The 14,037-nt window shown below is 39.0% G+C and overlaps 1 protein-coding gene across 2 annotated transcripts in view; it reads right to left on the bottom strand.

Moving 5' to 3' along the window:
• The window catches only part of CIT (citron rho-interacting serine/threonine kinase), a 175,190-nt gene that overhangs the window by 120,844 nt on the left and 40,309 nt on the right, over window positions 1-14,037 (bottom strand). For both annotated transcript variants that reach the window (XM_043962653.1, XM_043962656.1), the window contains exons 8-9: window positions 13,554-13,757; window positions 12,559-12,712 (exon numbers count right to left, since the gene is read on the bottom strand). In XM_043962653.1, coding sequence (XP_043818588.1) covers window positions 12,559-12,712; window positions 13,554-13,757 — 358 coding nt within the window. The remainder of the gene's footprint in view (window positions 1-12,558; window positions 12,713-13,553; window positions 13,758-14,037) is intronic.

The raw sequence follows: 14,037 nt of genomic DNA, 5'->3' as shown, positions 1-14,037 counted from the left end.
GGATTTGAATGATGCTAACCAATTAGGTATTATTGCTGTGTGATGGACCTTTTCCAGTTTGAAGGGTGTATAAGGCCTGTACCCTACCATCACTAGGTCTTGGATCCGAGAGAGATGGCCATACACCTCATTTTATTAATAACCCACTGGCCATATTAATAAAAATGATTAAATTACCCAGATACCCTGATATGTCTCTCATATTTCTAATTGTCACAATAACATATGTCCTGTTCTCCTTTCTTTGATCTCTCTGTTGACGTAGGCCAAAGGTGGTTATCATTTGGTCAAGGGGTAACCTTTGGGGCATAGTTCTAAACTGCTTTCCAGAATGTATGAAAAGATCCAGTGGTCCACCAATAGTACATTAGTGCGCCTATTTTCCTGCTCTCCAACATTTATCATTTTTGTCTATCTGGGTGTGAGACGAAACCTGTTAGTGTATTTTGTATTTCTCAGACTATTAGTGATTTAAAGCATTCTTTTTTTCACATGGCTGTTGATAACCTGGATCTCTCCTTTGAAAATTGCATATTCATATCTTTCCTCTGACTAATTACAAATTGGGAAATGGCTCTTACTCTTATAAATTTGAATCCATTCCTTATATCTCAATATCTTGGGGGAAATTTAAAACAAAAATGTTTTCCAGTTACCTTTTTTGCTTTGAATTTTACCTATGTTGGTTTTGGTGGGGGTAGAGGAGAGAGAATTTTATGTATCCTCTGTATGTTCCCTAGCTTATCAACGTGCATCTTAAACCATGGTGCCCACAGTTGAAAATAACATTCCAAATACAGTGCGGGGACTATCAAGCTCTGTATCCCTGGAAGCCCCTCTTAATGCAGTCCAGGATACCAGTCTCTGTTCTGGCTGCTGTATCACACTGCTGACTCATATTAAGCTTGTAGCCCGTTAAAAAAAAAAAAAGCCAGTTTTGTTTTTTGTTTGTTTTCAAAACGGTGGCTTTCTAAGGCTGCCTCTGCACAACACGGTCTGGTAAGGTGAACTTTTTTGAACCCAAGTAACATACATCACATTTATCCCTAATGAATTTCATCTGATTAGATTCAGCCTAATGCTGTACCTGTCAGGATCTGTTTGCTTCCTCATTCCATCATCCACTGTGTTAGCAAAGACCCGAGTTTGACTGCTACCCGGACACTTACGTGTGTAACCATGGGCAGATCACTTATGAGAGGGTTAGACTTGATAGACTCTAAGGTCCTCTCCAGCTTTAAATCTTTGATCCATTATTGTGCTCTAAGAAATGACAAGCAGGATGATTTCGGAAAGGCCTGGAAAGACTTGTATGGACTGATATATAGTGAAGTGAGTAGAACCAAGAGAACATTGTGCACAGAGACAGCAATATTGTTTGATGAAGGACTGTGAACCCTGATGATAACAGAATTCTAAAGGACTACATGTATCATCTCCCCATATAAGAATGTAAAAAGTTTTTTTTCTAATTTTTGTGGGGCAATGAGGGTTAAGTGACTTGCCCAGGGTCACACAGCTAGTAAGTGTCAAGTGTCTGAGGCTGGACTTGAACTCAGGTCCTCCTTTATCCACTGAGCCACCTAGCTGCCCCGGAATGTAAACAGTTTGATTTTATTTAGTCCCATATGACTACTCATTCATGTTTGGCTTTTGATAGTTTTCTTGACACCCGTGTTTTCTATGTCTTTTCATGAGGAATGGTTGGAAGTCTTCTATTTTGTTCAATGTCCATTGTCCCCCCGTAGGACTATACTGTTCTGCTGAGTAGGCTATTCCAGTGCGCCTAGATCCTTTGTCTTTTGTAATATCATATTCTCAGGTCTCCACTCCTTTGGAGTAGTGGCTACTAAATCTTGTGTGATCCTGATTGTGGCTTCTTTGTACTTGAATTCTTTCTTTCTGTTTACGGTATTTTCTCCTTGATCTGGGAGCTCTGGGCTTTTCCTTTAATATTCTTGGGAGTTTTCATTTTGGGATTTTCTCAGGAGAACCCTGGTGGATTCTTTCAACTTCTACTCTGTTATCTGGTTCTAAGATATTTGGGCAGTTTTATGATTTAATGAAATATAATATCTAGGCTCGTTTTTGCTCATGTCTCAGTTATTCCAATGATTCTTAAATAATCTCTCCCTGATCTGTTTTCCAGATCAGTTGCTTGTCCTATGAGACATTTCATAGCTTCTATTTTTTCCAGACTTTTAACTTTGTCATGTTATTTCTTGATGTCTCATAGAGTCTGGCCACTTCTAATTTTCAGAGTTATTTCCTTAGTAAGGTTTTGATCCTCATTTTCAAAGCTTTTACTCCCCCTTTCATATCTTTCTTCCCTAGCTCTCACTTCTTTTCCTACTTTTTCTTCTACCACCTTCATTCAATTTTTTAACTCTTCTAGGAATTTATGTTTGGCTTCTGTTCAATGTGCATTTTTCTTTGAAGTTTTGCTTGTAGAAGTTTCCAAGTCATTCTTGTCTGTGATTGTGCCGTAAGACTGCCTGTTGCCAAAGGACTTTTTTGTTTGCTCATTCTTCTCACATCTTGACTTTGGACTTTCCGTTAGTACTAGACTCCGCACATACTTCTGGGGGGGGGGGGCGGGGCAGAGATCTGACCTGAGCCTCTGTCCTCTATCCTTAGTCTGTTTTCAAGGTCAGTCTGGGGGTCTGTAAGCTTTGAATGATCCTAAAGTGGTGTGCTCTCAGATGGAAGTGCTGTTCACCTTCTTTCTTGTCTAAGCTCTGCAAATTCCTGACCCAGGTTTGGGTCTGTAGGCTTGCCCTCTGTAGAGTTGCTATCTGTATGGAGCTAAAATTCTAGCTAGACTGTCTAAAAATCTAATGAGTGGTCACCATAAATTATAAGCTTTAGCAAAAGTTTAGACTTTTAAGTATTTATTAAGGAGCATAAGAATTTAGAGAGGAGAGAGAATGAAGCCCAAGATTCCTTCATCTATCTATCTCAGGGAGCCAGCATCTCAGCTCCATTCAAACCGAGGTCCTGGGTGAAAGAGACAGCCCCTCTCCCCTTCCTTGTCCCAGAAGCCTCCCGCAAAAACGGAAACAGGGCCGTCCACACACACAGAGCTCCAAGCTAATTGGCTTGTAGCTTTGATCAACAGTACCCACAAGCAAACATCACTTCCTGACGCCAAGGCCACACGACTTGTCTTCAGGCCAGAGCTCACAAAAGGTTCCTCCCGGCAGGGGGCGTTATTCCAACTCTCACACCCCTGAGAAGCTCTGTGGTTCACAGTAGCTGAACTTCCTGCTCTCCATGGTCTGGAACCCCAGCCCCAGTTATTCCAATGCAGGTTTCTATGCTGGGCTAAAGAGCCCTGCTCCGGGCATTCGAGCCATTCAGCGGCACTTCTACAGCTTGTTCCTTGCTCAGTACAGAGCTAGAGACGATGCTTGTGACTGTTCCTTTCCACCCTGGATCTGTGGGCTCGACCCAGGCACTGGGCAGCCCAGCTAGCTAACTGCCAGGTGTCGCTCACTCCCACCCTGGTGCTTTATCTCAGGCCCTCTTCAGCTAAGATGCTCCTGCCACCCACTCGCTTCTGGCCAGACCGCATCCCTAAGCTACCCTAGGCTGGAAAAATGACTCACTGTGCCTTCTTCCTGGCTTTCCCAATCAGAATTCAGTCTGGTCCCATTTCCTAGATCATTGTGGGGAAAGTTTCATAGGGACCTAGGCTAAACTACTTCCTCTCACTCCTCCATCTTGACTCCATCTCCTTCCATGCCCTCTCGAATATCACTGACAGAGGCTTGGCAGTCACATATTGTAGTCTGCAATCTGCAAAATAATCACATACTATTGTCCAAAATCTATATGCTAGGTGATTTCCACTTCTGTTGTTGTTTTTCTCTCTTTGTTCTGATTCTTCTCTCACAACATGACTAATGTGGAGATGGGTTCAACATGATTGTACTGTATAAGCTCTATCAGATTGCTGGCTGTCTTGGGGAGGGGGAGGACGAGGAGAGAGAGGGAGAAAAATGTAGAACTCAAAATCTTACAAAAAGGAATTTTGAAACTATTTTTACATGTAATTGGAAAAAATAAAATAAAATACTATTTTAAAATAAAGACAAAAAAATCTATATCTAATAAAATGTTAATACATATGATGTCCAAAAGTAATTCTTCTCCTGATCAGATGGAAATTCTTATTACAAAATTGAATCTAATTTGGGATGACACATTTTAAGATGACTTGACAAAATAAATAAGGTAAAAATACAAAGTAAAGTAAAAGTTTTTAACAGTGCCACGCACATACAGATTCTTAATTTCTATTTTATTTAATTAAATAAAAAGTTGGGGTTTTTTTAGTTTGAATTAGTATGAAAAAGAGAGTTAATGGATGACTGATATCTTCTTATGAGTTTTCATCATGTTTATTGAAGACAAACAAGAAGAAATGATCTGAAAACACAAGAGGCTTATGATAGGCATATAGGAGAATTGCCTGACGCTAAAGCTGGCATTCATAAAAACAAGGGCAAAGTGAAATTCTTTTTTTCTGTTTTTCTTTGTTGTTGTTGTTTTACATCAGACATCTGTTTGATATACTAAATGAATGAAAAAGCATTTATAAGGTCTTTATAACATCTGCCAAATGCTCTGCTACAATGTAGTGAACGTCAATACAAAAGCCAAGATTGTTGTTGTAGTTTGTCCTTCGTTCTCAAAGACCAAAATGACATCACTATGTTGGGGTCAAGGTAACGTGTATCCGACTGTGGCTGACCAGACCAATACGTGCTCAGAGGCTCTATCATAGGCCAGGCACAAATAGTCCACATGAACATTTGGAGTGAAGATGTCTCTAGATTTGCGTCTCTCATAGAGCACAGCACTTTCTTTGATGCAGGCACACCATACTAGGCACTCCTTTGTCAGTGTGTCCTATGTCTCCCAATCAATTCCTATCCCTTTTTTTTTTTGTAGTTGTGAGGCAACTGGGGTTAAGTGACTTGCCTAGGGTCCCACAGCTAGTAATTGTTAAGTGTCTGAGGCCAGATTTGAACTCAGGTCCTCCTGACTCCAGAACTGGTGCTCTATCCACTGCACCACCTAGCTGCCCCTCCCAATCAATTCCAAAGTTCTTCAGAGAGACTTGGAGAGTGTCCTTGTATTGCCTCTTCTGACTTCCTTGTAAGCACTTGCCTTGTGTGAGTTCTCTGTAAAATAGTCTTTCAGGCAAACACATAATGTGGCCAGTCCTTCAGAGTTGAACTCTCTGCTATAGAGTCTGAAAGCTCTATGAAGTTCAGCTGGAGAAAGGACCTTGCCTTGCCAGGTGATCTTCCCAATCTTCCTAAGGCAATTAAAATGGAAGTGATTCGCTTTCCTGGCATGGTGCTCATAGATTGTCCAGGTTTCACAGGCAGACAACATTGAGACACAAGGGCTCTGTAGACCTTGAGTTTGGTAAGCAGTCTAATGCCAAAGATAGGTCCTTCCCTCAAGGAACTTACATTCCAAAGGGTAAAATGACACAAAGATAATACAGTCATGACCATCAAAACTGTAAGACCAGGGAGCAGTAGACTGGTCTACCCCATCCCAAGGCAGAGTTGATTAATTATGGTCCATAGTTATAGAACTGAAGAGTTGGAGGAGCTGACTGGGTGGCAGAAGGGCTATGGAGGAAGTTCCCTGAGAACATGGCTAAGAGCTTTCCTGAAAGTGTTCCAAGGGAGGCAGGCACCAATCAAGAGAGTGAAGCCACTGCGGGGAGTTCCTCTAGGCACATGAACTGAAGTACAGTTTAAGCTTGAAGGCAGAGACTAAACTCAGGAACTTTCTAAATATTTTTGCATTTCTAAGATGTATGTCAGAATAGAATGATGGAAACAGAGTTATTTTAAGAGCTATAGCTAATTTCTTTTCTATAAATTTTTTGTTATTCTGACAGTCAATAAAAGATTTTTAAAAGAAGAAATACAAACAAAAATCAAGATGGAAAAGAAATTGGATTTGCTCAATGTTCCCTCACTTGATTTTCAATGACTTCATCTGAGCTAGTCACCCCACTATTTCTGGCATCCCAGTCATTAATTTTTGGGCTATGAATGGAATTATTTCTTTGGGCTAATTAGGCATTTCAGTGTTGCATCTGACCACTCCATGATCAGTACAAAACGGTACTTAAGTGAAGAAGAATTAATACATCCCACCAAAGGGGCTGATTTACCTGTAAAGCATAGTATTAAGTCTTATAAGTCTATTATTAGTATAGTATTAAGTCTTATAAGAAACAACAACCACAACAACATGCCTAATTTATCCCATGTAAATCCTAGAACTTTTACTCATCCCAAAGTTTGCAGACAGTGAGTAAAGTAAGTGAGTATCTGTTATTATAGTGCCATACACATAAGAGAACAGAAATAAATATTGTTTGATGATGATAATGAATCTCTATTCAGAACTATGCCAGAGACACAGTGAGCATTCAGTAAATAGTAAATCAAACATTTTCAATTTCACCTGCTAAAATGTACTTCTGGCTACCAAGATTTTTACCACCAACAAAAAATATTTAAGTGATTAATGGTAAGCTGGGCAAAGTGCTAAACAAAAGAAATACAAGAACCAGCTGCTGACATCATATTGGTTAAAATTTAAGCCACTGATATGGTCCCATTTATGACATTAAGCCAGAATAAAAAGTTAAACTTCTACATGAACAAAAAGAAAGGTATATCATACACAGGCCACAGGAAAGCACAGTTTTAAGTATAGGCAATGAAGATACATAACTGGGATAAAAACCAGAGAAAGTGGCCATAGAGGTTTCATGTTTAGAAGATACAGTAAATTATTGTGACCACTGTTAGAAGCCTTCTTGAAGATGACAGAATTTCAGCAGTGCTTCATATGATAAAGGGAAGAGAAGACTGAGAAGTCTAGAGTAATAAGCATATTCCATTCCTAGGACACTATATTAGTGAAGTCTCAGAAGCTGGATTGAGACATGGGAGACCAAAGAAATGACAAAGAGTTATACCTAAAATGAATAAAGGAGAAGAAAGGGAGTAGGAAGTAATAAGGAAACCGAAATAATATCAGATATACCAGTAAAAGATAAACGTGTATTTGATCTAAAGAATAGAAAGCCATAGCAAAGAATGTTCAAAAAGCCCAAGAACACAAACTACTGGAGAAGAGACTCTTTATTCAACAACCACCAAAAAACAGTTTGCTGTAAAGTAGTTTTAGATTGCATCTTTTACCTTATTCCACAAAATAATTCTAAGTGGATAAACATTATAAAAAATGATAAAATATGTATCATTCATAATTAGGGGAAATTCATAACTAGATAAAAGAATAGAAGACATCGGAAATGGCAAAACAATTATCTCAATTGTATAAAATTTAAAAGTTTTCGTACATTATAAAACCCATGCAAATAGAATAAAAAAATTAATGAACTAAGGAAAAAATATCTTTGCAAGAAATAGCTCTGATAAAAATGTGACAAATTAATAATTATTCCCCAGTAGAAGAGCAGCCAATGGAGTTGGCCAAAAATATACAAACTATCGACAACATGGAAAGGTATTCAAAAATCAGTAAGTGTGATGAGTAAAATCTAATGTGTGTGTCCTTACCTGCCCCCTCCCACAGTCTGGGGGGAGAACTAACTAAGGTATACTTATAAATTCAGCAACAGTTTAGGGTTTTTTTGTTGTTGTTGTTTTGTTTTTGTTTCTTGGTTTTTTTAGTGAGGCAATTGGGGGTTAAGTGACTTGCCCAGGGTCACACAGCCAGCAAGTGTTAAGTGTCTGAGGCCGGACCCGAACTCAGGTCCTCCTGAATCCAGAGCTGGTGCTCCATCCACTGTGCCATCTAGCTGCCCCCAACAGTTTAGGTTTTTAAGCATTTATTAAAGTATATTAGAAGTTGATAAAGAGAGAAAGAGAGAGCATGTCTCTGAAAGAATGGAAAAGCCCTAACCCAGATCTACACAAGAGAGAAAGAAAACACTTGCCTCTACCTAGCAGCTCACACTTCTCAAGTCAGAGAGAGAGTTCCAGCCAGTTCCCCTGGAAGTGCTCTGTGGAATAGGAAGCGGGGCGGTCCCCATACACAGCTCCAAGCTAATTGGCTGGTCGCATTCAAGTCTACTGATCCACATGATCTAAAGGTGGTCTATGAATAGAGGTAACTTCTGGACACCAATCTGACCTTCGAAATCTCAGAAAGGTCACCTCATGCCTTCTGGATTCTCACACTGCCCCCTGTGCTTCATGAAGAAACATTGTTTCCTTATATGAAGCAATAACATTACAGATACTTATGACTGACAAAGTAAAGGGAATGAAAAGAGAGAAAAGAAATTGAATGACTCATTGACAAAAGGTAAAGGGGGCACTCCCCTTTAGCAAGTGGACATTATAAACAGTGTATGCAATGGGGAAAAGGAAAACGGGAAAATGTCCATAGGTTAAGGGGTTCAGCACTCTGCTTTGTGGCTCGCCAAACTGTGATGAGTAAAATCTAATGTGTGTGTCCTTACCTGCCCCCCCTGCCAGTGTTGGGGGAGAACTAGCTAAGGTTTACTTATAAATTCAGCAACAGTTTAGGCTTTTAAGCATTTATTAAAGTATATTAGAAGTTGAGAGAGAGAGAGAGAGAGAGAGAGAGAGAGAGAGAGAGAGAGAGCGAGCTCACATGTCTCTGAAAGAATGGAAAAGCCCTAACCCTGATCTACATGGGAGAGAGAGAGAAAACCTGCCTCCACCTAGCAGCTCATGCTTCCCAAGTCAGAGAGAGAGAGAGAGAGAGAGAGAGAGAGAGAGAGAGAGAGAGAGAGTTCCAGCCAGTTCCCCTGAAAGTGCTCTGTGGAATAGGAAGCGGGGAGGTCCCCATACACAGCTCCAAGCTAATTGGCTGGTCACATTAATGTCCATTGATTGACATGACCTAAAGGTGGTCTATGAATAGAGGTAACTTCCAGATGCCAATCTGAACTTCTAATCTCAGAAAGGTCACCTCATGCTTTCTCAGTTCTCACATAAGAGAATTTTTTTTTTGATTGAGCTATCACTGCACAAAAATAAAGCCACCAGAGATGCTAAGGAGAAAGTTCCCTGAGAGCATGACTAGGAGCTTTCCTGAAAGTGTTCCAAGACAGGCAGGCGCCAATCAAGAGAGTGAAGCCACTGCGGGGGAGTTCATCATGGAAAGGAAGCTAATTATGGAAGCAACTGTGGAGTAATAGATGAAGCAATGCATTTGTCCAACCTTTCTAGAAAACAACTTGGAATCAATTACTGAAGAAAAATGCTAAATTCTTACTAGCCCTAGATCCAGGGAGTCTTCTATTAGGAAACATATTCCGAGAAGGTAACCAACAAAAAGCAAAGCTCATATATACAAAGACATTCCTAACAGCATTATTCGTGGAGGAAAAAAAGCTAGAAACAAAATATGTACTCAACAACCGAGGAATGGCTGACCAAAATGTGCCATAAAGAATGATGAATATGAAGAATTCAGGGAAATATATGGCTTGCATGAAGTACTAGTGAATAAAAGAAGCAGAAGAAAAACAAAATAATACACAAGGATAGCATTGTAAATAAAATCTAAATGGAGAGACAACAAAACTCTGGTCAAATACAACAGTCATTGGCAATACCATTTTGTCAAAGTTAAAGGAAACATCCTTTCTTTTAAGAACTGAAACTTTTGAGGGGAGAAGGGAGAAAATTGTTTCATATGGGGCTTTGTTAGGATGTTTGTTAGGAAGTATTTGTTGTGTCAAAACAAAATGTAGCAAACAAAAAATAATAATAAAAGAACAGGAAGTCATTACTGAGTTTTAATGAAATGGAAGAGGATGACCAAAGCCACAGAAAGACCAAGTCATTTTGGCTGGGCTGGCAAGGATAGACTGGAAAGTATTACTCCTGAAAATGTGGTGAGAAGAAGGTTTAACAGTTCGGGCAAGAAATAACAAACTTCAATGCTAAGGCAGGAGTGATATAGAAAAGGTCGAAAAGGAAATATGCAAAAAAGTGGCCACATTGAGCAGCTAATGCAAAGGCAGAAGTGAGTCAGAAAGATTTTGGAGGTTCTTGGTTTAAAATATGGAATGGCTAATGGCACTGAAGAAAAGTTATGCAAGTTTGATGAAAAGCTTCTTCATCATCAAGGTCAACAAAACTGCCAATCTGAGATATGGGACACTGGACTTCATGGGACTGAGGCAAGGGAGTAAGTGAAAGGGTTGACAGCTATATTTACGTATTATACAGGTATAGACAATTAATTCAATACGAGCAAACTAAGGAGCAAGGTGTCCTGTCAGTGGGAGACAGCTTCATATCATCATTAAACAAGACACTATAAGCTCAGCAAAAATATGAGTCAAGTTAGATCCATTTTCAAATAGATAAATAACTGAATGAAAAATCATTCTAGCTCATTGCTTATTGAAAGAATCATAAAAGAATGTCAGGGAACCATTTATATAATCTGATGGCTGGTCTATATAATACTATTTTCAAAGTAACTAAACATGGAGCCACCAAACCATATAGTAAGGATCCTTGACAATGCATATTGACTTAGTTTTAAAATACATCTATGTGTTACAATATTTTTACCTATTTTGCTATTTCCCAATTATATATATATTTTTTGTTTGTTTATTTGTTTGGGTTTTTTTGCAGGGCAATGGGGGTTAAGTGACTTGCCCAGGGTCACACAGCCAGTAAGTGTCAAGTGTCTGAGGCCGGATTTGAACTCAGGAACTCCTGAATCCAGGGCCGGTGCTTTATCCACTGCGCCACCTAGCCGCCCCTTCCAATTATATTTTAATCTAGTTCTGGCCTGCCCAGGAGTGTTGCCACTGGCTAGGTGTTTGACACCTGTCTTAGAGGACTTAATATAATTTCCTAGCCATATTTGATAAGAATCAGCATTTGAGAAGTCAGTCCTAGGCTCTCTGTCACTTAGGGATTCTAGTATTCTCTTCTTTTAGTATCACTTCTATTTTTAAAAATTTATCCTTTTTGCATAGCTGTAATGTTATAGAATCAAGATTTGCAAAGGATTTTAGAGGTCATCTGATGGAAGCTAAGTGGTACATTGCTTGGTGTGGAGTCAGGGAGACATGAGTTCAAATCTGGCCTCAGACGCTTACTAGCTGACAATAATAGAAAAAATAATACAGACTACTGAAGTTATTCAGATAAATGATTTCTGTACACTGAATGACTTAAGTGAAAATAATTTAATTGAATAAGCAGTTAGTATGCTGATTGTTTCTAGAAGATTAGCAAATGATGCTCAACAATACAAGAGCGAAATGAATGCTTCCAGGATAACTTGGCCATTTGATCCAGGCTTTTAACAGGAAAGCAAAAAAATCAACTATACAGCAAGCATATGATTTATATCATTTTGTGAAGGATAATTTATGAAAATGTTGCAGATGGAAATATCTGAATGCGAAGTTACATCATCCAAGTGGCTTGCAAACAGAAACCATCAGGTCTTTGCTTCCCTGCTGAATTGTGAGTGAAAGAAGCTCATGACCTCACAAAAGCTACTATTCAGATGTTTCACTTAAATGCTGCTCTATTCAGAAGCAATCACAACTTTGATTTCCTATGTTGAGCTTAACAAACATGCAATGATAACAGGCTTACCTTACCTGGTTAGAGAGAAATGCTATCCATTTTGTCACAGATTATTTATTTACAATAGGGGAAAATTAATCCAGTGGCCAAAGTTCTGAAATAATATCTTATCACAAGAATCTAGAAGCAAGTGATCATAATCATCTTCAATTAGGCAGGTGTCTGAAATAACATATCAGGTTTCAGAAACTGTCATTATAAAATTGTTGAATGCCCACCATTTCTATCTCCTATGGATTCTGCATGGTTCAAGGAGTTCTCTTTGTAGAAACCTGGGAATAATGAGAACAAAGTTCTTTCTAGTGCTCATTATATCACTAGCTAGCAACAGTGACCACAGGCGAGTCAAGGCCCCTTTCTGGATCTTAGATTCTTTCTCTGTAAAATGAAGAGCTTGGCTTAGATGATGTCTAAGGGTCCTTCCAGTGGCAAAGGTCTGTGAATGACTCTTCAGTTTTTGTGTTTGTTTTTTGCAGCATGTGAAGAATAAATGAACAAATACCATCTTCTGTATTTTATCAGAGATCAAGTCTGTCAAACAGAAGAACACACACACACACACACACACACACACACACACACACACACACACACACACACACACACACACATGAGACACAGCACCTTCCAACTCTATCACTGTATGATTCTAAAGTGACAGGTGGACTGAAGTCCAGTTGACTGGCCCCATCTTTTGCAAACATTTTTAATGTCATTTCCCCCCAGTGACAGCTATGATATTACCCTTTTCTACATTCTTAAAAAAGCAAACCACTTATCTATATAATTTATGCCAGATTCTCACAGCCAAAACAAGTTCAGAATATCTCACTTCATTGATGTTTAGTAATGCCTGATTCTGAAATTTAATAAAAGTAGTTCTACTTACAGTTACGAAGGTTATTCCAATCAATTTTGGAGAAAAATGGATGGCAACAGAGACCCTCATAATTCAGCCTTTCTTTCGGTCCACACAGCAGACTCTGAATCAGATCGAGAAATTCACTGCTGATTTTGGGGCTATCTGGGAACTTCAGGAACCTCTGTTTTTGAAGGGGAAAAAAGTATTAGTAATGATGATTCTACCTGACCCTAAACTAAGTTAGTACCTTTCATTCATCCAGGCTTTTTGAAAGAAAAAGAAGCTTTGCACCATTCATTTCATAAAGGACTGTGATAAAAATAATGGAATTTGGCAGAGCCCAGGGGCCCCACCTGATTGACTTAGTATTGTTTGAATTAGGTGAGAATGAGAAACTGACTAAGTACCTACTTGGGGATGATTGGATGGAGGTCATACCTGGCCAGCCCTGAGTGACATATTCATTTTCTCTTCCCCTATTCCCTTGTCCCTGGCTTTATTAACTTCACCTTTGTCGTAAATTTTGTTCCCTTTAATAAAACCTGGTTTGTTTGTAGAAAAGAGGCTGTTTAATCTCCTTTCTTATTAGTCTGAGAGAAATAACTAAAAAAGGCAGTTTGGAAGGGAGGAAACTTTGGATCTGGAGGTTTCTCATTATTTTCTGAACCTTAATATTATGGCGAGCTGCCCAATTAACTCTCCCCATAATAAATTTGGCCTTTACAGGACCAAAAGTTGTCCTTCCCAAAATGAATGGCCTCTTCACATCACCAAATTAATAAAGGAAAAAAAAAAGAAGAAGAAAAACTCAACACTAATAATTACATGGGGAGGACATTTTCACAAGAATGATTTAAGAATAGCTTTAGCAAAACTCTTGATGTATCAGAGCATTGTGCCTTCTGAAAGGATGGATATCTTCTTGCATGTATCAAGCATTCAAAAGGCTTTCTAATTAACTGTTAACTACTTTTCTTTTTTCCCAGGTAAAATGCAAAAATGTTCTGGCAATAATTCTTTACCTGGAAATTCATAATATTATTAAAGGTTTTTGCTGTGGTTCCCTCAGTAAAAGGTGATCTTCCATAAACCATTTCATAAGCAATGACTCCCAATGACCACCAGTCACATTCAGGCCCATGGAAGCCCTTTCCATCTCCATTCATCACTGTCAGGACTTCTGGCGCCATGTAATCAGGGGTCCCAATAGGAAGTTTGGAGTGCACCTAACAAAACAATTTTTAAAAATTAGTATGACCAATGTACTTTTGGTGGAATTGTAAACCAGTCCAACTATTCTAGAGAACAATTTGGAACTATACCCAAAGGACTATAAAAGTGCACACCCTTCTGACCTAGCAACACCAGTATTAGACCTCTATCCCTAAGAGATCAAAGAAAATGGAAACGGACATATTTGTACAAAAATATTTATCACAGATCTTTTTGGGTTGGCAAAGAATTAGAAATCAAAGGGATGGTCATCAATAGGGGAATGGCTGAACA

The sequence above is a fragment of the Dromiciops gliroides genome, chromosome 1 (assembly GCF_019393635.1).
Source record: "Dromiciops gliroides isolate mDroGli1 chromosome 1, mDroGli1.pri, whole genome shotgun sequence".
In the NCBI taxonomy this organism is placed as follows: domain Eukaryota; kingdom Metazoa; phylum Chordata; class Mammalia; order Microbiotheria; family Microbiotheriidae; genus Dromiciops; species Dromiciops gliroides.
Note: the sequence above shows the minus strand (reverse complement) of the source record. Positions and strands in the feature narration are given on the sequence as shown.